Source organism: Elgaria multicarinata, chromosome 5, assembly GCF_023053635.1.
Source record: "Elgaria multicarinata webbii isolate HBS135686 ecotype San Diego chromosome 5, rElgMul1.1.pri, whole genome shotgun sequence".
Taxonomy (NCBI): Eukaryota; Metazoa; Chordata; class Lepidosauria; order Squamata; family Anguidae; genus Elgaria; species Elgaria multicarinata.
This window is the reverse complement of record NC_086175.1, coordinates 56,382,153-56,405,244: the sequence shown is the minus strand read 5'-3', so window position 1 is coordinate 56,405,244 and position 23,092 is coordinate 56,382,153. Positions and strand designations below refer to the sequence as shown.

Below are 23,092 nucleotides of genomic sequence, written 5' to 3'. Positions count from 1 at the left end.
CCTAGTGAAATTCCCTCTTCATCACAACAGTTAAAGCTGCAGGAGCCCTGCCCTCTTTTGTATCTGGTCAACTGTTAAAGATACAGCAGCCCTGTCCTCCTTTCCATATGGTCACCCTATTTAGAATGTTCGAAAGCTGAAAGATCCAAGAAGATTGTGTGGAGCAGTGAGTAGGCAAGAAAAGAAAAAGTAACAAACAAGTTAAAATGTTGCAGTGATGTCATCCAACAGATTTAGTTTTACCATGCAAAACTCAAACAAATAAAGACATTCTGCAAAAATTGAGCCTTAGCTCTAGGTACAGAGGCCAGATACAAAACGGGACGGGGATCCTGCACCTTTAGTAGTTCAGTAGAAGGGGACATTTCTTCTAATGGCTATTAAAGGTACTTGTACTCTTTTGTTGCTGGACATCCTAGTGGTAAGTAATGTGGGGCAGGAAACTGTTAGGAGTATTACAACCTCATCTGCAAGTTACTGGAATGGGACAGTGTTGTAGTTACAGTAGTTAGTTCATGGTAATTTTGACCATAGCTAGTCTTAGGCTACCTATAGCCTACAACATGCTTTCCTGAGATCTCCATTGCTGGGAACACTTGTGTTTGCTCTCCCATTTCTGCCTGTTTAGTGGAACACAAAAATGGACTGAACAAACTTTTTGAAATTGTGATCTGTACATGTATTTATATGCAAGAACATATTTGTGACTATAACCATTTTAGCTTTCTTCACAAAAGAAGGGTGTAGTCTCTTTTTATTCTAAGATAGCCCTGTGCACATGTGGGCCTGGTAAATGCTCATTCTGGTTTGTCATTCCCCCCCCCCCCTCTGCTAATTGCCCTTCTAACAGGAGGCATCATTATTAAACATGCTGTATTTCATGCTTTTGATTTTTGGGAACCACCCAGAGTGCTTTGGCTGTTGTGTGGTTTAGAAATGTAATAAATAAATAAACTCATAAAAAACAATAGATTCAAGATGTGCATCTGAATAGAATTCCAATTATACTTGAATGATTCTGTGACTGCTTTCCCAAAATAATGCTTGACACACACAACACCCCTCCCTGTCAATATTAAATGCATTATAAAGAAGTAAGTCAATGTGATTTCACTGGGACGTAGAGTTCATTCATCCGACCACTGATTATGCAACCGTGGGAAGTCCTTGAAACTTATGTGTGTTCTTGTTTAGGGTGACCATATGAAAAGGAGGACAGGGCTCCTGTATCTTTAACAGTTGCATACAGGGCTGGTGCCAGACTATTTTGCGCCCTCGGAAAGGTGAGCTACTTGCACCACCACCACCCGTCAACTTTGATTTTAATAATAGATGTTTTGCAGAAAAAATAAAAAGCACAACACTTGAACTTATTGTTTTTTTCTTAAAACAGCTAATTTGTATAAAACTGTGACCCTTAAAGGTCAGTACTGCACCCCTCTGAGGTCTGTGCCCTAGGCGGCTGCCTAATTGGCCTAATAGTAACACCGGCTCTGGATGCATAGAAAAGGGAATTTCAGCAGGTGTCATTTGTATATGTGGGAAACCTGGTGAAATTTCCTCTTCATCACACCAGTTAAAGCTGCAGGAGCTATACTAGTGACCAGATTTAAAAGAGGGCAGGGCACCTACAGCTTTAACTGCTGTGACTTCACCAGGTTCTCCATATATACAAATGACACCTGCTGAAATTCCCTTTTCAATACAACTGTTAAAGATACAGGAGCCCTGTCCTGTATCATATGGTCACTCTAAATTATTATATGAAGTCTTCTGTGAAATAAAATTAAATATTTCTAACCCTCTTTGCTGAGGTGCCTAAAGACATAAAACAATGAACCTGGCAGAAGATAGTTTTCCTTACGTTTCTTTTGCTAAAATAAGGGGGTGTTAATCATTAAACCTTCTACTCAGATTGCTTCCTAGTTCTGCTGATGCTTTAATCCTAGGTCATTGAAAGTTTAAGACTGCATGGCAGTGGTGGCTTTTTTTCTTTTTGCCTGAAGTTTTCTGATCAGGAAGGATGTTAGGGCGATTGCTGCTTGCATCTGCCTGGGTTAGTGTTGCGTATCCAGAACTTTGCAAACCAGGTAAGATTCCATTCTGTGCCTCATTCTTCAACCACTGGTTGTCTTAAAAATCTGTTAAGCTGAAAACGAGGGCTGCAATTTTGTACATACTTATTTGGAATCCCATCCCCTCGACCTCAGTGAGACGTAGGCAGGATCTATGCTATTGCTTTAAAACAGTTTATAACTGTAGTGACAACTGTTGGGGCCCAGGACACACGCCATATATAATTTTCAAACCATTTTCAAAGTGTCATAACCTACCTGGTGTAGATCTGGCCCAGATCTGGCTTACTTCTGAGTAAACATGCAGAAGATCAGGGTACACAATTATTTTGGGTAGTTTGCAACATTTAAAATTCCTGTATTAGAATTCAAAGTTGTGAGGTGTGAAACTCCCAGAGAGCTTCGACTATTGGGCGGTATAGAAATGTTATAAATAAATAAAATAAATAAAAAGAACTTTAAGAATCCTGATGAGGCAACTCACAGACTTTCTATAGTATATATCCGCTTTGTCATCAATCGTGCTGTGAAAGTTTAGGATTGAAATCTGTATAAGTGGTCTGATTTCCCCACAGTTAATCTTTTTCCAAGGGATTCAGATGTTTTTAGAATGTTTTTTAGGATGTTTTTTTAACAATGTATATTATGTTTTAATTCAGTTTTATGTATTTTATCATTTGTTGTTGTTCCTTGCCTCAATCAAATTGGAGAGGCGGGTAAGAAATAATAATAATAATAATAATAATAATAATAATAATTCACACTTGCAGATGTTTATCTTCTACAGCTATATCCTAAGCAGCCTTACCAGGAACCCATTGATTTCAGTGGAATGTATTCCAAGTAATTTGCACTTGGGACATCTAACTCTATCATATACGCTCCTGAAATATATTGAGACTGTATTAAATGTATGCTCTGATTTATTGAAAAAATCAAATGACTTATGAAGCACCATCCATTGGTTTATACGCTCGTGAATGATATATTTCATGTTATCCCTTTTCTTTGTAACAGATGCACAGAATGCTTTCAAAGTGCGGCTTAGTATCAAAACAGCTCTAGGAGACAATGCAGTAAGTGAAATATCTACATTTACTATTTTTGAGTGAGCATTGTACAAAAGACCAACTAGATTTAAGTGATAGCATCATCCAAGCGATACCAGCTTGCCTAAAAATTGTATTAAATTATCATTCAAATACATTTTCTGACATAAAATGGTTCCTTCTTTTGAGATCTGGGCAGCATTAAAACACACACTCACACATTCCCCAGCAGGCCTTCAGACTGTCACTTTCATAAATGATGTCAAGTACCTATTCTTAGAATGAGCCACACACTATATGAAGCTAATTTCCCAGCCCTCATTCTACCAGAATTATTATTTTGGTTGTCAGGTGAATAGAGACAGACTACTGAAGGACTAAATTAATAGTATCAAGTGTCGTGATCATGTAAATCTCCATCGAAGTAAATGTATTTTGTGTCACCTTCTGTCCGCTTAAAATCCGATTACTGTTGTGTGATGTTCCTTCTCAGGTGCCAAATATGTAACTCTTCCCTCCTGATCCTAAGCACCCTCCATCTGAAGAAGGCTAGAACAAGCTCTCATGCCAACAGAAATCAGCAGCCCATGTCACATTTCTCCCACTCCCTGTATTATTTTGGCACAGTTAGCCCCTGCCTGCCCCCTGCCAAAACAGGTGGCGGTCAATGATTTGGGAGAAGGCATGAAAGTTTTTTTAAAAGAAAGAAAAGCACTTACAAAATCTGTTAGGTGTTTTACTTCACCATCTAGAGAGTTGCTAGCTAGACAGGGCCCTCAAATTTGCTTTTTGTAAAACAGTATATTTTAAAGATGGGACAAGGCAACAAATGACCTGTCCAAACCAAGAAGCACAAAGAAGCAGGAAGTCAACTCATATTGGAACACACCCATACCTGGGGCTTGTCTATACACTCTATGTACCCCTTTGTGGTTGCGCAGTTGCACCCCGTTGTTTATATGATGCAGCAGCCAACTCGCAGCCACATCATGCTATTCCCCAAGAAGCTGCGCTTTTTCGATGTGTCGTTTTAATGCGACTTTTTACATTGCTCCAATGTCACCACGGTTGTTTGTTGTCTGTCAGTGGGGGCTTCAGTTTGGATTAAAAGAGTGGGCGTAGGTAGGAGTGGATCCCAGTGCAGGGAAGGCGTAGAAATACACGGCAGGGGGCGGGCTTAGTAATGGCCGCCGTGGCGATATTAAAGACGGGGAACAAAAGTGAGGGCAGTTATGATGTATAACACATAAATTCAATGAACTGTTGCAGTGCAGATATGCTGCTGCAGGCTCCCAAGTTGCAGAGAGATGCCAGAAAACAAACAAAAATGGTTTTCGGTGTTTTTGGTCCCTCATATTTGCTGCCCATTATTGCCATCTGACAATAGCGCTGCGATTTTTCCTGGCTTGATAGCCTGCACTCCTCCCACGTAACCCTATTGATGAATGCTGCAGGGCTTGTGGGGAATCATTAGGCCAAGCTGCTTCATATAGGTGCCGCCCTGGGCTCTCTAGCCCAAGAAGTAATTTTTTAGGCAAAGAAAAGCTGCCTTTGAATCTGCCTATAATGAACAGAAGTAGACTAATAGGGAGAGGGGGTTGATCAAAATTTGAGCCAATCTGTGTCAGTCACAGCTAGGCAGATTCCAGGCTTTTGAGGTGCTTCCAGAGGGAGGGCTCCCAGCACTACCAATAAGAATGCATTGTGCAGCAAATCCATATTTATTTTTCTCCTTTAATGGATTTTCTGTGGTATGGAAGAAGCCATTGGAAAACATGGGAGAGTTACAAGTAGAAGATGTCTGGACCCCACCCGCATAAAATTCCATGAATGAGACAGAATAATAGCACGATAATAGCTTCTCATATGGAAGCGCCCTTACTAACCAATCAGAGATGACTATTCAAACCTTTGCTTTGCAGGAAACTGAATTTAAATATCTTTTAATTAATCATGATGCAATTAGGTATACTTCACACCTAGGGCCTTGCTAGACCTACCTGAGAATCCATGTGGGAGGAGGGGCCAGCACGCGCTAGAAGTAGCGCGGACTGTCGCTCCTTTCCACATGTCAGACACGACGGGCTGCAGGGAAGCCCTGTCGCGTCTGCCATTTTCTTTTAGGTTTAAAGGAGCCGGATGTGCAGGAGCACACCACCAAGGCAGGTAAAGTTTTTATTTTTATTTTTAAAAAGAGGTCCCTGCTCTCCCCAGGCTCCGATTCTTCCCGGGCTCTGATTCCCCCGGGCTCCGTTTTCCGTCCCCTCCGGGCTCCATTTTCCATCCCCCCTCGGCTCCGATTTCTCCCCCGTGATCGCCAATTCCCCCCCACCTGCCCCCAATTTCTCCACCCTGGCCGCGATCTCCCCACCCCCCCCATCTCCCCATCCTGCCCCAATGGTGCCCCATCCGCTGCTTTTCCCAGCTACTCGGGAGTAATTGCGGTATCCGAGAAAAGCAGCATATTTCTCAGCCCAAGACCACGGGAAATACAGGGCTACAACTGTAGCCAGATACCCTAGGGCCAGGCAGGGTTGACCCCTGCCTGGGCCCGGGAGCCCCTGTGCATCATCTGGATGCACAGGGGCGAGCATGGGCCTCGTACCGGGCTAACCCCTGGTCTAGCAAAGGCCCTAGTCTCACAGGATGAATGGATTTCCTCTCAAGCACTCCAGACTGAATTAGCGTTACATAGCTAACAGGATAACAAGATGGAGGTTGGGAGTTTGAAAGTATCTCTTCCTGGGTGACAGGCTTTTTTTTCACAAAGGGAATGATGCCTGCAAACATGCACTTGTATTCAGACAAACAGGAATTTTTCAGTGAGGTTGCAGATATAAATACACACACACACACACACACACACACACACACACACACATATTGGAAAGGTCATTTCCTTCATAGTTGTAGATTCTGGTAATTTTAAGATGGTATCTCAGGACTCCCTGTTATCATTTTCATGACACAGTATACATTTAAAAACAAGATTAATAGATGCTCCGGCGTATTTGTCTCATCCATGTCTCGTCTCATAAAAATGCAGCAGATGCAGTTCTTGTGATACATTAGAAAGAAATTAAAGCCCATTAAGTCTACTGAAGCTACGTAAGCAACCTAGAATGGGCAGATGGTGGTCAGGAAATTGCTGCCTGCCTTACTGAGCTGCGCTGTCTCGTTGTTTACTTTTGTTGGTGTGGCAGATGAATCCACCCTATAGCCCCTAGACTGTAAAGTGCTTGGGATAGAGATCATCAGCCATAAATCTAATATGTATTGCAAAGGGTCTCATATAATGGAAGCATTTCAGCACTAGAGTTTTAGATGCAACTTCAGACATCTGCCCTAGGAGAAAGTGACTGCTATAGTTCAATTGCATGCACACAGAGTGCTGAGATGAAACAAAGAAACCAGGTGACCTCTGCCCTGAGAAGAAAATTTTCCCAATTAAGCCTGGTTGGTCACTCTCTGTGTCTGTCCCCTACCAAAGCAAGGGAAACCTAGGGAACTAGTGCCACACCACCAAGAGTTCTATGGATGCAGTACTGGCCTCCTCTGAGTCCTCCTACCTGTTGGGTTTGTGGAATCCAACAAGCAATAAAGCTCTGGGCAGGATGGCCTGGCTCCATGTCCCAAGAGCTCTCAAGATGCTGTACTGGCCAGCCCAAGACATTTTGCTTCTTGAGTCAAAGGATGAGATGGCACCCCCTCCCCTTCCATGCACAAATGCCAACTGGAAGGGCAGTTGAATCTGTCTTCAACACTGGCAATGGGGCATCCTCCTCCACTACACCTGAAGGCAGCTGACTAGCTTAGGGGATAGAGGGTAGGCCACATGGCACACAGCTCTGTCCTCCAGCATCTCACTGCCATCTCTCAGCAACTTCTGCCTGAGGCAGCTGCATCCCAACGTGACTTAGTGGTGATGCCTGGAACCAAAGTGGTTCCTTCTTGAAAAAATAGTGACAATCACTGCTCTGGGCTATTGTGTAGACGTGCCCTAGGCTGGAGGAATGATGAATGTGGCAAACCAGAGTTCAGGCTGAAAGTGGGCAGTGGGGGAATGAGCCAGCGCACACCCTTCAGTCCTGAACCAAAGGTGGGGGCTTTGGGGAGAAAGCAAGCAGCAAGGCATTTGGGGGGTGAATTCTAATTAGGATGGCCACTTATGCATCAACAAAAAAGAGGGCAGTGATTTGCATAACTTTTGCCTGTGCTAATGTATAGGTGTCGATGCAAATTTAGAAATAATCACTGTCATTTAAATAGAAATACAATAGAATACATCTCACCACAGTGGGGAAGACTGTGAGACCTGTGTGCCTAGTCGGTGTACTGTCCAAGTTGATAGAACTCCAAGACCCCTGCTTGAACTTCATATGTTATTTTTTTAATCTTTAAACTGGATTGGACAGCCCTTCAAATAGAGGATGCCTTCAGATAGAAGGCCCTCATTCTAACTGGTGTATCAATAAAAGACATGAACATTCTTTGACCCGGAAAAAAGAAGACCACCGGTCAAACATGTTGGGTGATCTTAACTTAATAATTTGCTACTTTCAAACACCAGTTTGAAGCCCTTCTTATCCTTTGTTCCTTTGGAGGAGGGGTTGGAGTTTCTCCTTTCTCCTTTCAACCCTACATCAGGCAAGAGTACCTGGTCAACTGGGACAAGAACATGCACCAGGGAATAGTTAGCTGGATATGAAAGATATACTATTTCAAAAGCAGAGAAATCAAAGTCACTATAGATTAATAGCTTTTCTACACAAGTCTATTATTCACTGTGGCCAGATCTACACCAGTTTGAAAATGGTATATGGTATGTGTCATGGGCCCAACAGTTGTCAATACTGTTATAAACCATTATAAAGTAGTAGCGTAGATCCTGCCAGATCTACTTTCACTTTCATCACAGAATTAAGATCCGAGTTCTAGACAAACAGCTTTTCATTTCCTGCTTTTTCTCTACATCATATCTAGGTGGTGTTGTGCTATAGCAAAATAATGCAAACATGCAGCTAGGAAAATAACTTTTTTTGCTTTCAGAAGAAAAAACTCAATTTTCCCCACTCTAAAAAACCTCCTGGGAAACTGCTCTTAAAAACCAGAACCAAAACTGGAGGGCCCCATTGTCATCTAAAGAACCTGTAGACGACCATGAGTAAGGAATCACAAGTGCACAACTAATGCCTTGTGTAGAAAAGCTCTAAGAAACAGCAAAAAGGACAGCACTGAAGGCAAATTGTATATGAGCTGTTTAAATTCAGCTCATTTCCTTCTTTTTTCTGAAAAAGAAAGGCATACTATAGGCCACTAAGAACGGCAGATGGATCTCTGCTGATTCTAAGTGTTCGCCCTCACCTACTGCCATCTTTGTTACAAGCCCTTCTGAATTTGCTCCCAGGTATATGTTTATAAGGTTACAGCCTTAAAGCACAATCCTGGGCATGTTTAGACAGAAAAAAGTCCTACAGCTACCAGTACTCCCCAGCCAGCATGGTTGTCTGGGGAATGCTTAGAGTTATAGGACTTTTTCTGCCTAAACATGCATAGAATTGCGCCCTTAATCTTTCTTATTGTGCATGAAAGTATAAACCAAGGAGTTACAGCTGGAATGATTAAGCTGTTTACTAGGATAAAAAAAAGCATATTTAGTATAAGCCAGTTCTGCATTAGATTGAAATAATTAAAAAATAACTGATATAGATTACTATGTGATTAAATTTGGGCATTTTGATGATGTCTAGAGAACAGATTTAAATACAAGGTGGCTTACAAACCATAATTTAAAACAACATTGTAAAATATCTCAAACAACACTTAAAAATAATGCATAAAACCCCAACATAATAATTGCTAGCCCAGAGCCAGCATACTAGAATTAATCAAATACTAGGACAAAGAGAACACGTATTTCCTGGCACCAAATGCCAACAAGACAGGTGCCCATTGAGTAGATATGTGGAAAGGGTGCCCAATAGGTTGGACATGGCCACAGTGAGGGCCCTCTCCCCACCTGGATTAAGACTTCTGCTGAAGCTAGTAAGAATCAGGCAGGTTCATATGGAGATAGGTAGTCCATGAGATACCCAGGTCCTAGATTATTTAAAGCTTTATGGGTCAGCACCTGTAATTGTCCTTGGAAATAAACTACCAGGTCTTAAAGCTGTTCTGTCCATCCAAAGCTAGCCCTCCATAGCATTCTGAACCAGCTGACTTTCTGAACTATCTGTAGGCAGGCCCATGCATAACACGTTGCGGTTCTCGTGCCTGCGTAAACATATTTCCATGAACGTCAACAGCAAAGTATTTTTTATTTTTTGATCTGAGGGGGCAAAAAAGTTCTCTATCTGTACCAGAGATGGGCAACTTCTAGAAGTCCACATTGTCCACCCAAACCCCACTGTGGGCTGCACCCCTCCCCCACCCCCACACTGCAGCTGCTGAATTTGCCACCAAAATTTGATGGTGCAGTGGTGGCCCAAACCTAGGGTGACCAACTGTCAGGATTTCCCCGGATTTGTCCTGGTTTTTGTTCTTTCCATGGTGTCAGGAGGGATTTTCTATAATTTTCAATAATGTCCTGGAATGACACACCTTCCCCTTTAAGGCTGCCATTAGCATGGCAGGAGGGAATGACATGCTTTCTTGAGGCACATCACTCCCCCACCCCGAGCTCCAATTGAGGTCTTAAAGGGGAAAATGGGTCATTTGTGGACATTATAGAAAAGGCCCCAATTGGAGTGGATGGTGGTGGTGCAGAATGAAATCCTTTCCCCTCCTCCACTCCAATCGGGTTCTTTAAGGTGGCGGGGGAATAACGTACTTTCTGCAGGACTCAGAAAGCTCCTCCCCCCCCACACACTAGGTGTCCTCCTTTTTGGCTTCCGAAATATGGTCACCCTACCCAAACCAGGTGCGCGGGGTGCATATGCCTTGCTCGGAAGCAAAATCGGAGCACGATTCTGTTTGCAAACAAGGTGCACTCTCTTCCGCTCCTTGCTCTTAAACCAGTTTCTTGCCACCGCTGCCCTACCACCTCAACAAAATCTACAGAGAGTTTTGGCTCTGGGGCAGTATACAAATGCAATAAATAGTAACTCATAATAACAGCAGTGCTGGAAGGGCAGTCTCCTCCCCCCCACAAAAAAGACCAGGGGGAGCACATGCGGCCCGTGTATTGCTCACCCCTGATCTATACCAATTATTATTGTTTCTAACAGTATAGCTGGGATGCTACTGAAGAATATCTATTTAAAGCAGTGGTGGCTTTTGCTATGAGGAGATACTCCAGTCAAGAAACAACCCAGTGAGTATACCTAACTTTCCTGTAAGTATTCTTTGTCATGAAATGAGATAGCTGATGCCATGTCTGAGGGTTGGGAATAATGTTTCACAGCCGGTCAGTTCTCAGTATCTGATGACGGCAATAGCACTTCCTACCAATTCTCATTAGGAGGTGGAATTGACCTGACCTTGCAGGAGAGCAGTTGGGCAGCAGTCCATGAACATAGGAAGCGGCCTTAATCCAAGTCACACTTCTGGTCCATCTAACTTGGCATTGTCAGCGCTGAGTCGGAATGGCTCTCCAGGGTTTCTGACAGAAGTCTTTCCCAGTTCTACCTGGAGATGCCTACCTGAACCTGGAAACCTTTGCATGTAAAGCATGTCTTACAGCCCTAAGAAACTGCCTTGTATTGGGTAGAATTATTTGTCCTTCTAGCCCGGTACTGTCCAGACTAACTGGAAGCACCTTTTTCAGGGTCTGAAGTAAAGGTCTTTCCCACCCCCTACTTTGGGGGGGGGGGGCAGGGGGGCTCTGTATAGGCTAACAAGGTGGTCACCTAGGGCGCCCAGTTACATGGAGCACAAATTCACGGACAAAAATACAAATTAAAAAAATATGAATCAAATAACAAAGATATCATTATTTCATGTTATGTTTATAATATACTGAATATCATGGGCACCCACAGGGATTTAAGTATTAAAAAAACCCACTGTTAAAAAATATACAGGAAATAGGGGCAAAATGTTTCCCAATTTACCAAAAAACCCAGCCTAGATCTGCCTTTGGGGGCAGGGGCACCAATTGCATGGTTTTCGTAGGGCGCCAGTTGCTGGCAGCTTCTCTAGGAATGGCCCTGATGCCAAGGATTGAACCTGGAATGTTCAGCATCGCATGTAAAGGAGGCATTCTACCTCTGAGGCCCTGCTTTACTGCATATTTAATTGTAGTGCATATTGAACATAAGAACATAAGAGGAGCCCTGCTGGATCAGACCGAAGGTCCATCTAGTCCAGCACTCTATTCACACAGTGGCGAACCAGCTGTTGACCAGGACCAACAAAGCAGGACATGATGCAACAGCACCCTCCCACCCATGTTCCCCAGCAATTGGTGCACACAGGCCTACTGCCTTGGATACTGGATAGCACATAGCCATCAGGGCTAGTAGCCATTGATAGCCTTCTACTGCCGCCTTTTAAAGCCACCCAAATGGGTGGCCATCACTACATCTTGTGGGAGTGAATTCCATAGTTTAACTATGCACTGTGTGAAGAAGTACTTCCTTTTATTTGTCTGGAATCTCCCACCAATCAGCTTCATGGGATAACCCCGGGTTCTAGTATTTTGAGAGAGGGAGAAAAATGTCTCCCTATCCACATTCTCCACACCCTGCATAATTTTGTACACCTCTATCAGGTCTCCCCTTAGCCTCCTTTTGAGTTCACTGTATCATCCAAGTTGATCAGGATGTTAGGCGAGGGCCATGAAATCTCTGTCGACACAATTTTAATGGACAAACATTTTTTTTTAAAATAACAAGAATTTATTTCTCCAGAACATTGTATCCCTTTGCAAAAATCATGGTTGAAAATGCCACTTAAAAATAAATAAATGGGAAGACAGGTTTACTAAAGAAAAAACTCTTCTAAAACTCCACTTGCCGGACACACGTTCAGGTCGGGGGAAGTGGGCTGTGTGCGTGTACAGGTACTTTCTTATCTTCAGTGCTCTGTTTCAAAAAAGAAAGGTAGCTGCAGACCCTAGTACTACGTGTTTCTTTGGCTTCACATGTTATGTGTGAGGTTGCAAAATTATACGGAGGCTCAGAGAAAGATGGGCAAAAGTAACATGAGAAGAACATAAATACCAACATCCGTAAGATTTACTGTCGTCCTCATGGTACAATATCCTAATTGCTTCAACCCTCTTCCTATCCAAAGCAAACTGAACCCCAGCTAAAGTCAAGAAAAAGATATTGATGATCATGAAGGATATGCCTCTTCTTTGGTTTCTGGGATTATCTGCTGCTATAAAACAGAGTGCTGGGCTAAGTGTGTCACTGGTTAGTGCTTATCTCTGTCTTGGAGATGAAAACTGTGTATCAGCCGTTTAGTGTCCTATGGCTTCTCTGTGATTGTTTGCTAAGGGCAGAACTGGGTGCAAATTTTAGAATATTATTAAAGCCCTTCCCCCACCCCAGTTAACCGTAAGGCTTTAACAGGTAGATTGGAGTTCAAAATAGACACATCAGTTGCAAATGGCATCTGTGCATTGACACAGCTGGGGGAGGGGGAGGGAGGTTTTCCAGTAAAATACATGGAGCCAAAGGTCCCCCCGATTCACCTTGGAGGCCAGTTCGGAGCCCCTGAAACAGCCCCGATTTGACTCAGGGTGCTTTGGGGGTTGCCTGCCTCAGTGCTGAAGCCAAGGCGAAATTCAGGCCCCCTGAGGTGACTTGGACTTGCAAGTCCCTGTGCAGCCGGCACCCAAGAAAGCTAGTAGCAAGGTCAGCTGTGAGTTCTTTGAACTCACCTCCCTCTCCCTGCTCATCTGGCACCATCACTGCTGCTGCTGCCTCGCTGCTGCTGCCTTGCTCCTATCACCATCACTGCCACCACCTTACTCCTGCTGCCGCTGCCTTGCTCCTTCTGCCATTGTCATCTCTGCCGCAACTGAGAATCAGGCTGTGTTTTTAAGATATCGTGGGGGCTCTGATTAGTACCTCTATGGCCACCATAGTTTGTGGCCATAGAGGTACTCAACAGAGCCCCCGCGATATCTTAAAATCGCATCCTGGTTCTCAGATGCAGCATTAGTGATGGCAATAGCTATAGGACCTATGCAGCGGCGGTGGCAATGGTGGCAGGAGCAATGCAGCAGCAGCGATGGTGGCAGGTGAGCAGGGAGAGTGGTCCAGTGCTGTTCCAAAGTGGCCCAAGGCACCCTGAAGTTTAGGTGCCGATCGACTTTAGCCTCGGGGTGCCTCGTGCTGACCCAGAACTGACTCGGAACCAAGGCGAGGCAGGCCAAATTAGCCCGCCTCGCCTCGACTTTGGGGATTCAGCCCGAGGCTGTGCACAGCCCTAATGTTTACCTGATTGTCAATTATATAATGTGAACTAAGGATAGTTAATTACAGCCCTTAGGATGTTTTTATAGGATAGTTAATTACTGCCCTCAGGATAGTTTGGGAGCTTTCCTCCCCTAACACTACCTACAGCTTGGGATGGGGAGTGGGATTTTCATCACAATAGCAGCAGGAGAGGGGCTAAGCCCCCCTTCTCTCTTGCAGTGCAATACTAATGAAAGACGGATCTCCTGCAGCTAGAATTAACTATGGACATCTGTATTTGTGCTTATACGTAGGTTGTTTTGAGACTGCTTTTTGCAGCGGAAAGCAACACAAATTTTAACAACAACAACAACACATTTTATAAACCCCCATTGTAGTTGCTTACTGTGCAATTAGTACAATGTCTACTTAGACCCTGAGAACCATCTTTTAGAAAAGGCTAGAGATTTACTATTGAGCAAAACCAGCCTAAGCCAGCTTTGAATCTAATAAACCATTTGACATGGTTGGAAAAAGATTAGCAAGTATTTCCAGCAGCAAGTGGTGGCGATGGGGGTTTCGTGAGTTGTGTGTGTGTGTTTGAAAGAAGAACAACCCCTGCTGCATGTCCTGTTGTGAGGTGCAGAGAGTTTCAGATTGCCAGGCTCATAGCCTGCTGCATAGATATTTGACTGGCACAGTCCTGATGCACCAGGAAGAGGCGTTTACACAAGCCCTGTTTCTGATGGTTGGATTTGGATGCTTTATAAAAATATCATAAAATACTATGGATTGGATCTAAATTCAGTCATACTTAAAGTAGGCCCATTGAAATCCATGAGACTCAAATTAGCTCTGAGTAACCTATTGATTGTAATTGGTCTACTCTAGGTATGGCTAAATCTCTATATAATCTGCAATATAATTTATAATATATAAAAATAAAGCATAGAAATCAATAACGGAAACCGTTTTACTGTGTTGTTAATCAACCAGAAGATGTCACTGTGGAATAGAGCAAAATAAGTTACTCCATTCCATTGACAGATTCCATTCAGGGCCAAGACTTTGAGAGGGCTTGCTTTCCAGATAGACTTGAATCTTGTCCCCTCTCTTTTGGTTACTTAAGCCCCGATTGACATGATCTGTTAATCCTCATTGTCCCCCTTTTTTTTTAAACCATTCACAGAATTTCCAATGTATTGCTGTGCAATATAACAGATCGGGTATCATTTTGGTTCGTCGTCACTGATTCATTCACAAATGCAACAACTATTCCCCGGACTGATGTGGAAGCAGCCATAAGGTGACCATTGATATCATTACACAGTTTTGTTCTGATCAAATGTATTATCTGCTAGTATTAGTATCTCATCTTTCAGTAAAAAATGAGCAATAATAATAATAATAATAATAATAATAATAATAATAATAATATATTTATTTATTTGCTACCCGCCTCTCCTTCTGGACTGAGGGAGGGTACAACACTGATAACCCTCCAGTAGTAACCCTTTGTGCTGGGCTACATTGCAAGAGAATTATGCTGAAGTGGGCTTTATGAGTGAACAGGGAATTGGACCTGGGTTTTCAAAGTCTACATCTTAAGGTGCTTTCAAACAAGACTTTTATTGTGCAATTTTAGGTATGTGTGTCTAGTTATCGTCTTCCATTTGTAATCCTCCTGAGTTTCCCCACCACTTTCCCCAACTTTTTTCTTACCAAAAAATCTGTTAAGGAGAGAAAGGTCGAATAACTGAATAATGCCTTTTGATTGGCAACTCTATTAATCAATCTGAACATCCCAAGGCTCTGCTTTAGAGTCTTCTCAGGCGGGGGGAAATCACATTCCCCTACCGTGGCTTTGCGTCTTGCTTCTCTTCCACAATAGACATGGGCAGAACCACATGGGGAAGAAAGAGGAAGCAAGCAGCAACCACGTGGCCCATTCAGTTGGTGTTTTTATAGCACACACAGCAGGAAATAGCACTAATTATCGTTAAAGAAAATCGGATTTCCCGGGTCTTATTTTGTAGTGGGAAAATCAATGTAAGTTGCGGGAGACGCACAGGAGATCACTGCGTCGTCAAAATGACCCGTGATGTTCTATGAGTGACCAGTCATGAGCGTGTTAAAAGAAGCTCATCTAAAGACACTCCTAGTGCGAATGTCCAATTATCAGTGGTTTTTAAAAGCATTTTGAGGTGAAAAAAAAGTTAGTCTCCTATCATTCTAAGAATAGCTGTCTGTTTATATAAAGCACAGTGAAAATATATTGTTTTTTACTGCCTCATCAAAAAAAAAACCACATTTCTAAGCTGGGGAGGAAAACAGTGGGGAAAAATAATAATCCATTTTGTGACACACACACACCCCATGACCAATTGTGTATAAGGAATTTGTTAATGGTAATAGAACCCATAAGCAGAGTGTCAATGAAGTTTTGCAAGATTTCAAAGAAAAATAGCTTGTGTGTGTTTAGTTGCTGTTGAATTTAGCCTTTTAGGGGGAGATATCATGTTATCTTTTAGAAGCATAATGTGTCTTGTTGAATAAACTGAATGTGGCAATGAATAAGATTGCATTCTTTGGGAAAGATTAACTTTTAAGCTTATGAGCAGATTAAGCTGTTTTCTACAGAAAAGTTCAAAACCAACTTCAGTGCATTAGTGAGGGGAAGGAGATTACAGATTTCTTAGAACATGGTAGGAATAGTGGAATGTGCTTTTTTATTGTTCTTGTTGAACTTTGAAGCATTCACTCTGTATAAGCAGATTTACCGTACGTCTCTTTTTACATCAGTGGCATGCAGTTCTAGCACCTTGGATTTAAAGTGTTGTCCATCACCTATAGTCCTACGTTATTCTGAAATGTTTAAACCCTTATTGCTTACGAGCAGATAATACCTAATAAAAGTACTGGCCAGTACTCGAATTACAATTTTAAATTTGTATTTTAAATTTGTATTTTTGCATTGCTTCTGTTTTTATCTTGGTTGTGCTTTTATATTGTATTTTATATTATGGCTTTATACTGCTGTTTTATACTTAAATTGTCTTAATTTTGTAAACCGCCCAGAGAGCTTCAGCTATTGGGCGGTATAGAAATGCATTAAATAAATAAATAAATAAATAAATAAAGCAGGGGGAAAGGTGCGGGGGTCCTTAAGGAAATCTACAAGTGCTCCACCTGCTTCAAATTTGGCCAAGTCTTGGTCCCAAAAGCACTCTAAAAAGAGTGACTAAGGAGACCATGGCTATCTCCACACAACACATGTATCCAAAGTACTTCTTCATACAACTGTGGATCCAAATTCATTCCCACAGGATATTGTGAGGGGCCCCAATTTCGATGGTTTTAAAAGACAAATCCAAGGCGGATAAGGCTATCAATGGCTACTAGTCATGATAGCTAGTAGCCATGGAGCTAATGCTCGCTTCAGCATCACAGGCAGTATGCACACCAGTTGCTGGGGAAAATAATCAAGGGCAGGGGGTGCTATTGCACCTATCACCTACTTGTGGGCTCCCCACAGGCAAGAGTTGGATTAGTTGGATCCTTGATCTGATCCAGCAGGGCTCTAAAGGAGGCAAGAGTCCCTGTAATTTGAGCACTGGTTCTTTCATAAGCCAAATCAGTCCAGTTTAGAGGCTTCTTTCCTGCCACAGCCCACAGGAACAGATGCAGTAAGAACACCAGAAGAGCCATGCTGGATCAGACCAAGGGTCCATCTAGTCCAGCATTTTGTTCACACAGTGGCCAACCAGCTGCTGCCCAGGAACCCATAAGCAGGACAAGAGTGCAACAGAACCCTCCCACCCATGTTCCCAGCAATTGGTCTACTGTAGGTAGCACATAGCTATCGGGACTAGTAGCCATCAATACCCTTCTCCACCATGAATTTGTCTACCCCCCTTTTAAAGACATCCAGATTGGTGGCCATCACTACATCTTGTGGGAGCGAATTCCATTGTTTAACTATGTGCTGTGTGAAGTAGTACTTCCTTTTATTTGTCCTGAATCTCCCACCAATCAGCTTTATGGAATGACCCAATTGGGTTCTAATATTTTGAGAGAGGGAGGAAAATGTCTCCTCATCCACATTCTCCACACGCTGCATAGTATTGTATATCTTTATCATGTCTCCCCTTTGCCTCCTTTTTTTCCAAGCTGAACAGTCCTAGCTGTTGTAACCTTCCCTCAAAGGGAAGATGCTCCACCTTAGAAGGTTGGCTGGGAGTTCATCTCTAATGTATCTTATCTCCTCATTTCCAAAGCATGTTGATGTGCAAAGTTCTTTCCAGTCCTTTGTTATGCATTAGGCAGTTCATCCTAGAACAAAACACACGTGCATGGTATTTTATTTATTTATTTATTGCATTTCCATACCGCCCAATAGCTGAAGCTCTCTGGGCAGTTCACAGTACTAACTGTAATGTACTAGCTGTAATGTGCAGCCTTAGGACACAATTGCATCTGTGAACAAAAACATGTGTGCAAAAACACACACGCACGCAATAGTATCAAAGGAATAGCTGTGCAAATAAAACCAGCTAATATCCAACCAGCAGATTACTTTTCCATGGGAATCTGTTGCAGTGGAGAAATGTCTAAGGTTTGTACATTGTTAACCTATGACATAATGCTCCAATTCTGAGTTCCATGTGCATTCTTTCAATACCTTCCTTTAAATGAAAGGGCAGCACTGCACCCCAAAGAATGGCTGGATGGGAATGGTTTTTTCTCGGAAATCCCTAATGAGTACAACATGCACATGGGCATCCTAGTCATTTCCAAAAGGGTTGTATAGGAGACCATTTGTAGTGGGGTTAGGCCCATTTTTGTTACCCAGTGCAGGTTTCAGGTTTTTGAGGGCTCTTGGGCAATGGGTCCCCTCCCTCAGCAAGCCTGCCTGCACAACACCCTTCTCACCAGCTGCTCTTCCTCTTCCTCATCATTGGTACTGCTTGCTTGCTTGCTTGACAGGCAGAGAGCCAGGGAGCAAGTAGGCAGGGGTGTCTCCTTCTCCCCACTGTCATTGTCTGGGCCAGAGTGAGAAGCAGGTGAACAAGCAAGTTGCAATAGTGAAGAGGAGCAGCAAGTGCAGAGGGCTTTGTCAGTGGGCTCCTGCTGGGGTGTGGTGCCTGATCATGCCTACCTTTGATGCCAGCCCTACTGTTAACTGTTTCATGTTTATTGGTTCAACAAAACAAAGTTGTTGTCATCCTCATCCTGCTTCTAACAATGATATACAAAGTGTATAAAATCAAAATATTACCATAATACCTAAAGGATCACAGTTACAACAATCTGAGCAACCATTGAAACAGACAGCAGTTAAAAGCTGCAGCAGATGCAGAAATGAATCTGGATCTTTAAAAAGCCTGCCTATATGAAATTCTTTTTACTGCCTGTCTAAAAGCAGGCAGTGAGGAGCCTGTGTGTATTTCTCTTGGAACTGATTTTAAACCATGGGTGCCACAGCTGAAAAGGCCCTCCCCTGGGTTCCTGCTAGCCTTATCTTAAATGGTGGTGAGATGTAAAGGGGGGTCTCTGAAATGAATGAAGCTCTAGGAAAGGTTCATATGGAGGGATATGATTCCAGAGATGTTCTGGTTCCAGAACATTTAGGGTGCTAAAGGTCAGAGCCAGCACCTTGAATTGAGCCCAGTCCCAGAAGCAAATTGCTAGACAGGGAAGGTGATACAATATTGGTCTAATATGGTCTGAATGGGCAGCTCCCATCAGAACCCTTGCAGCCATATTCGGGACCAATTGATGCTCCAGGACCATCTTCAAGGACTGTCCCATATCAAGTGCCACATAGTGCAGTCATCTAGCCTGGAAGTGAAACATGCATGAATGACTGAGGTTTGGGCCTTCTCTTCTTTATCCATTCCATGTGCTCAACACAATAGTAAGCTCCTGATTTATTGCGTTCCTATTTATTGAGAATTACCTGCCAGACTTTGTATCTCTTTCAAGGATGAACAGAAACCGAATCAACAGTGCTTTTTTACTAAATGATGACACATTGCAGTTCTTGGAAATTTCATCAACTTTTGCTCCACCGGTTGAGCACTCTGTGCCAACTTGGCTGATTGTATTTGGTGTTGTTCTTTGCATTATTGCGGTTGGAATCGTTTTCCTGATAACATCTGGAATCCATCAACGCAAGAGGTGAGCATCTTGTGTTTTCCTGCTCTGTGGCCATACAGAATTGTAAGGCTGACTATCCTATTACTTTGCTTCCTTCTTTGCTTAAAATATTAAGGATGCCTATTGATTTTTTAAAAGGAAACAGCAGATAAACCAATTTCATGAAGTCAAGAACTGAGTATGTTGTAGAACTTCAAGCAGGCCCTAAAGAGTTACCTGTTTACCTTGGCCTCTCATTGAGTCAGTATTTCATTGGGTGCCATTGGACATATTCACACAGCAAAAAGGGGGGGGGATTTTCTTTATAGCGAGGCACGGGGAGAAGACACAATCTCTTTTAAAGGAAAATAATGGGGACTTGACCACCACTGCTCTGCCTCATTTACTATTGCCGCCATCACAAATACAGCAGGCAGGGGGAGGGGTGCAGCCACTGGTAGGTTTCGCAGGGGGAGGACTTGGTGCCTGGTCCCTGGGAAATTACACACCCCTGCTATAAGAAGAGTTTATCTTGTCAAATTCACATGGGGACTATTTCATACTACCACTGGGCCCATCACACTTTATATTTACTTTATATTATAGAAGTGAATGGCTCCCATATGCTTCTGTGGGAGAAAGTTATGGGGGCTGCTGTTCAGGACTGTTGAAATGGGCCCAAAACATTTCCCTGACAATGGTGACCACAATGTCAGAGAAAGGGGGCAGGTCTACGAATGTCAAAATGGAAGTCACGGATGTGTGTGGAAGAACAAAGAAGACGGAGGAGGAAGAGGAGGAGAAGCAATACATCTGGGTGTGTCCTGCATTGCCTCTCCACCTGGCAGGCCATAATGGGCAGCACCCCATGGAACCTTTACATGGGTGGCCCAAGCCCACTGGCGCCTTCCAGAAACAAGCACTTCTGCTCATTGCGGTGCTTTCCCAGAAGCACTACATCACGGTTGCCAGCGGTAGGGGCCACATGCATGCTCACTGGGGCCAGCAAGCTTAGGCTGCCCATGCAATGGCTCCATTGTATACTACCACCACCACCACCCCATGGGCGTATGTACTACAAACAGAAAAGGATGGTATATCACACTAGAAGCCCCATCTGAGCAGCCAATATAGTAGGAAATAGGCATATATTAATTGCCCATCATGGTGGGGCTGGGGCTGGGGCTGAGGAATAGAAGAGGGGAAGGCTGAGCTGATGTTGAAGTCATGATGTTTGCACAGTCAGAGCCTTAGGATGAAATGGAGGAGGAGGGTTTGCAGACATTCCAGCTGGGTTCTACCAGGAGATGTGATGGTTTCAAATTTCACCCTGGATCTGCCCCTAGGACTGCTAAGAACAAGAAAGACGCAAACAACAGTTGCTACCCCATGTTTGAAAATATAACATCCAGCTACTACTCAGAACTGTTCCCATCCTGGCAAATACAGAGGCTCCTGGATCAGTGGAAAACAAGTAGAGAGAAAACAAACAGTCTTTATATTAACAAAGCTGGAGATAAAGTTTAGCAGTCTATACTAGGTTTTTAAAAAATCAATGCAAGCCAAATTGGGTAGCTTTACTTAGTAGTCACTGATGCTGCATCTTATATGAGATGGGAGGGTTTTTGATGATGAATCAGTGGACCTCAAGGTCAAAAAAGAAATCTTGAAATAAACAGAGCAGAGATTGTTAACTTGCTCTTGCTTGTCAGGATGCACTAAAACAAGTCATGTTTATTTGTTTGCTTGGTGTGGGCGGGAGTGCTTTCATTATAATTGTATCAAAGGTTAGGTAGCCTAGGAAGTTTTGTCAATCAAATTGTGTCAAAGACATGGTAGTCTATTATTTTACTACTACTACCACTACCACTACTACTACTACTACTACTAATAATAATAAACTGCCTGTCCCTCTGCATCGATGCAAGGAACAACATACAATACATAAAACTGGTTAAAAAAGCATATAAAACCGATACAATGTTAAAATCACAATCACAATGTCTTAAAATTCTTAGGTTTAAAATTCATCTGGGGAGGCCTGCCGGAAGAGATTAGTCTTTATGGCTGTCTTAAACTCAGAGAGAGTATTAAGCCAACGAATCTCCTCCAGCAGGCTATTCCACAGTCTGGGGGTGGCAGAAGAAAAGGTCCTCTGGGTAACAGTTATCAGCCTAGTTTTTGCTGACTGGAGTAAATTCTTCCCAAAGGACCTGAGTGTGTGGGGTGGATTGTACAGGTGAATGTGTACTTGTGATAGAAACAGTAAGGGAAGTTCAAACTATAAATAACCCCCTTTTTTGTTAACACTGAGAGGAAGAGGGATGTGATAAACCACAAGTCCATCTCTTGTGCTACATCCCTTTCTGAGTTATGCCATTTCAGAGTGGGAGAGGAGAATTGCTTGTTTGTCTATTTCCCCTACCAGGAGGACGGGACCTAGCCTTTCTCTCAGCGTGCTAATTTTATATGTGTGGAGGGGTTGCTTCAGTGACAGAACCATCTAATATGTTATTTTCTCCTCCCAACCTGCAATCTCAAGTAGTATAGTCCAGAAAGGACTGTGCATACCATGCATAGTTTGTCTCTAAACTGAGTTTAGGCAGGTTGAAATAGAATTATAGAATAGTAGAGTTGGAAGGGGCCTATAAGGCCATCGAGTCCAACCCTCTGCTCTATGCAGGAATCCACACTAAAGCATCCCCGACAGATGGTTGTCCAGCTGCCTCTTGAATGCCTCTAGTGTGTGAGAGCCCACAACCTCCCTAGGTAACTGGTTCCATTGTCATACTGCTCTAACAGTCAGGAAGTTTTTCCTGATGTCCAGCCGGAATCTGGCTTCCTGTAACTTGAGCCCGTTATTCCATGTCCTGCACACTGGGATGATCGAGAAGAGATCCTGGCCCTCCTCTGTGTGCCAACCTTTTAAGTATTTGAAGAGTGCTCTCATGTCTCCCCTCAATCTTCTCTTCTCCAGGCTAAACATGCCCAGTTGTTTCAGTTTCTCTTCATAGGGCTTTGTTTCCAGACAAATAATTCTTGTTTCATGTTTCTTAGGTCATGCATTCCGTTGACAACCACAACTTTATTCTCTCCTCTTTTCAGATACAAGAAGCAGCCTGAAGAAACAGAAGGTTTAGAAGAGAAATGTGGAACAGCCATAATTATGGAAAATGGAATTCCCTGTGATTCCTTAGATTTAAAAGCTGGCCAGATTAATGGAGTCTATGCAGCAGCAGATGATGAACGGTTCACACCCTTATGAATTGACTCTCAGGAAGGATCTACACTACTGCTTTTAAACAGTTTATAACAGTAATAACAACTGTTGGGGCCTGGGACACACTCCATATACAGTTTTCAAACCGTTTTCAAAGTGTCATGTCCTACTTGGTATAGTTATGGCATCAGTCCCTTGTGAGACTCTGCCCTTGTCTTATCTAGTAGGGGTGTGCAAAGTGGGCCTTCTCCACCTTGAAATTTG

The 23,092-nt window shown here is 43.1% G+C and overlaps 1 protein-coding gene across 1 annotated transcript; it reads left to right on the top strand.

The window, feature by feature from the left end:
- The first annotated feature begins 2,023 nt into the window (after positions 1-2,023).
- CLTRN (collectrin, amino acid transport regulator) lies at positions 2,024-22,873 on the top strand. Its single transcript, XM_063126413.1, has 6 exons — positions 2,024-2,090; positions 3,093-3,151; positions 10,351-10,436; positions 14,660-14,776; positions 19,456-19,650; positions 22,714-22,873. The coding sequence occupies exons 1-6, from the start codon at positions 2,024-2,026 to the stop codon at positions 22,871-22,873; spliced, it is 684 nt and encodes a 227-aa protein (XP_062982483.1).
- The last annotated feature ends 219 nt before the right edge of the window (positions 22,874-23,092 follow it).

Coding starts and splice junctions, on each gene's coding strand:
- CLTRN (XM_063126413.1), top strand. CDS start 2,024: ATGTTAGGGCGATTGCTGCTTGCATCTGCCTGGGTTAGTGTTGCGTAT. Junction 10,437..14,659: donor TCCAGTCAAGAAACAACCCA/GTGAGTATACCT, acceptor AACCATTCACAG/AATTTCCAATGTATTGCTGT. Junction 14,777..19,455: donor GATGTGGAAGCAGCCATAAG/GTGACCATTGAT, acceptor ATCTCTTTCAAG/GATGAACAGAAACCGAATCA.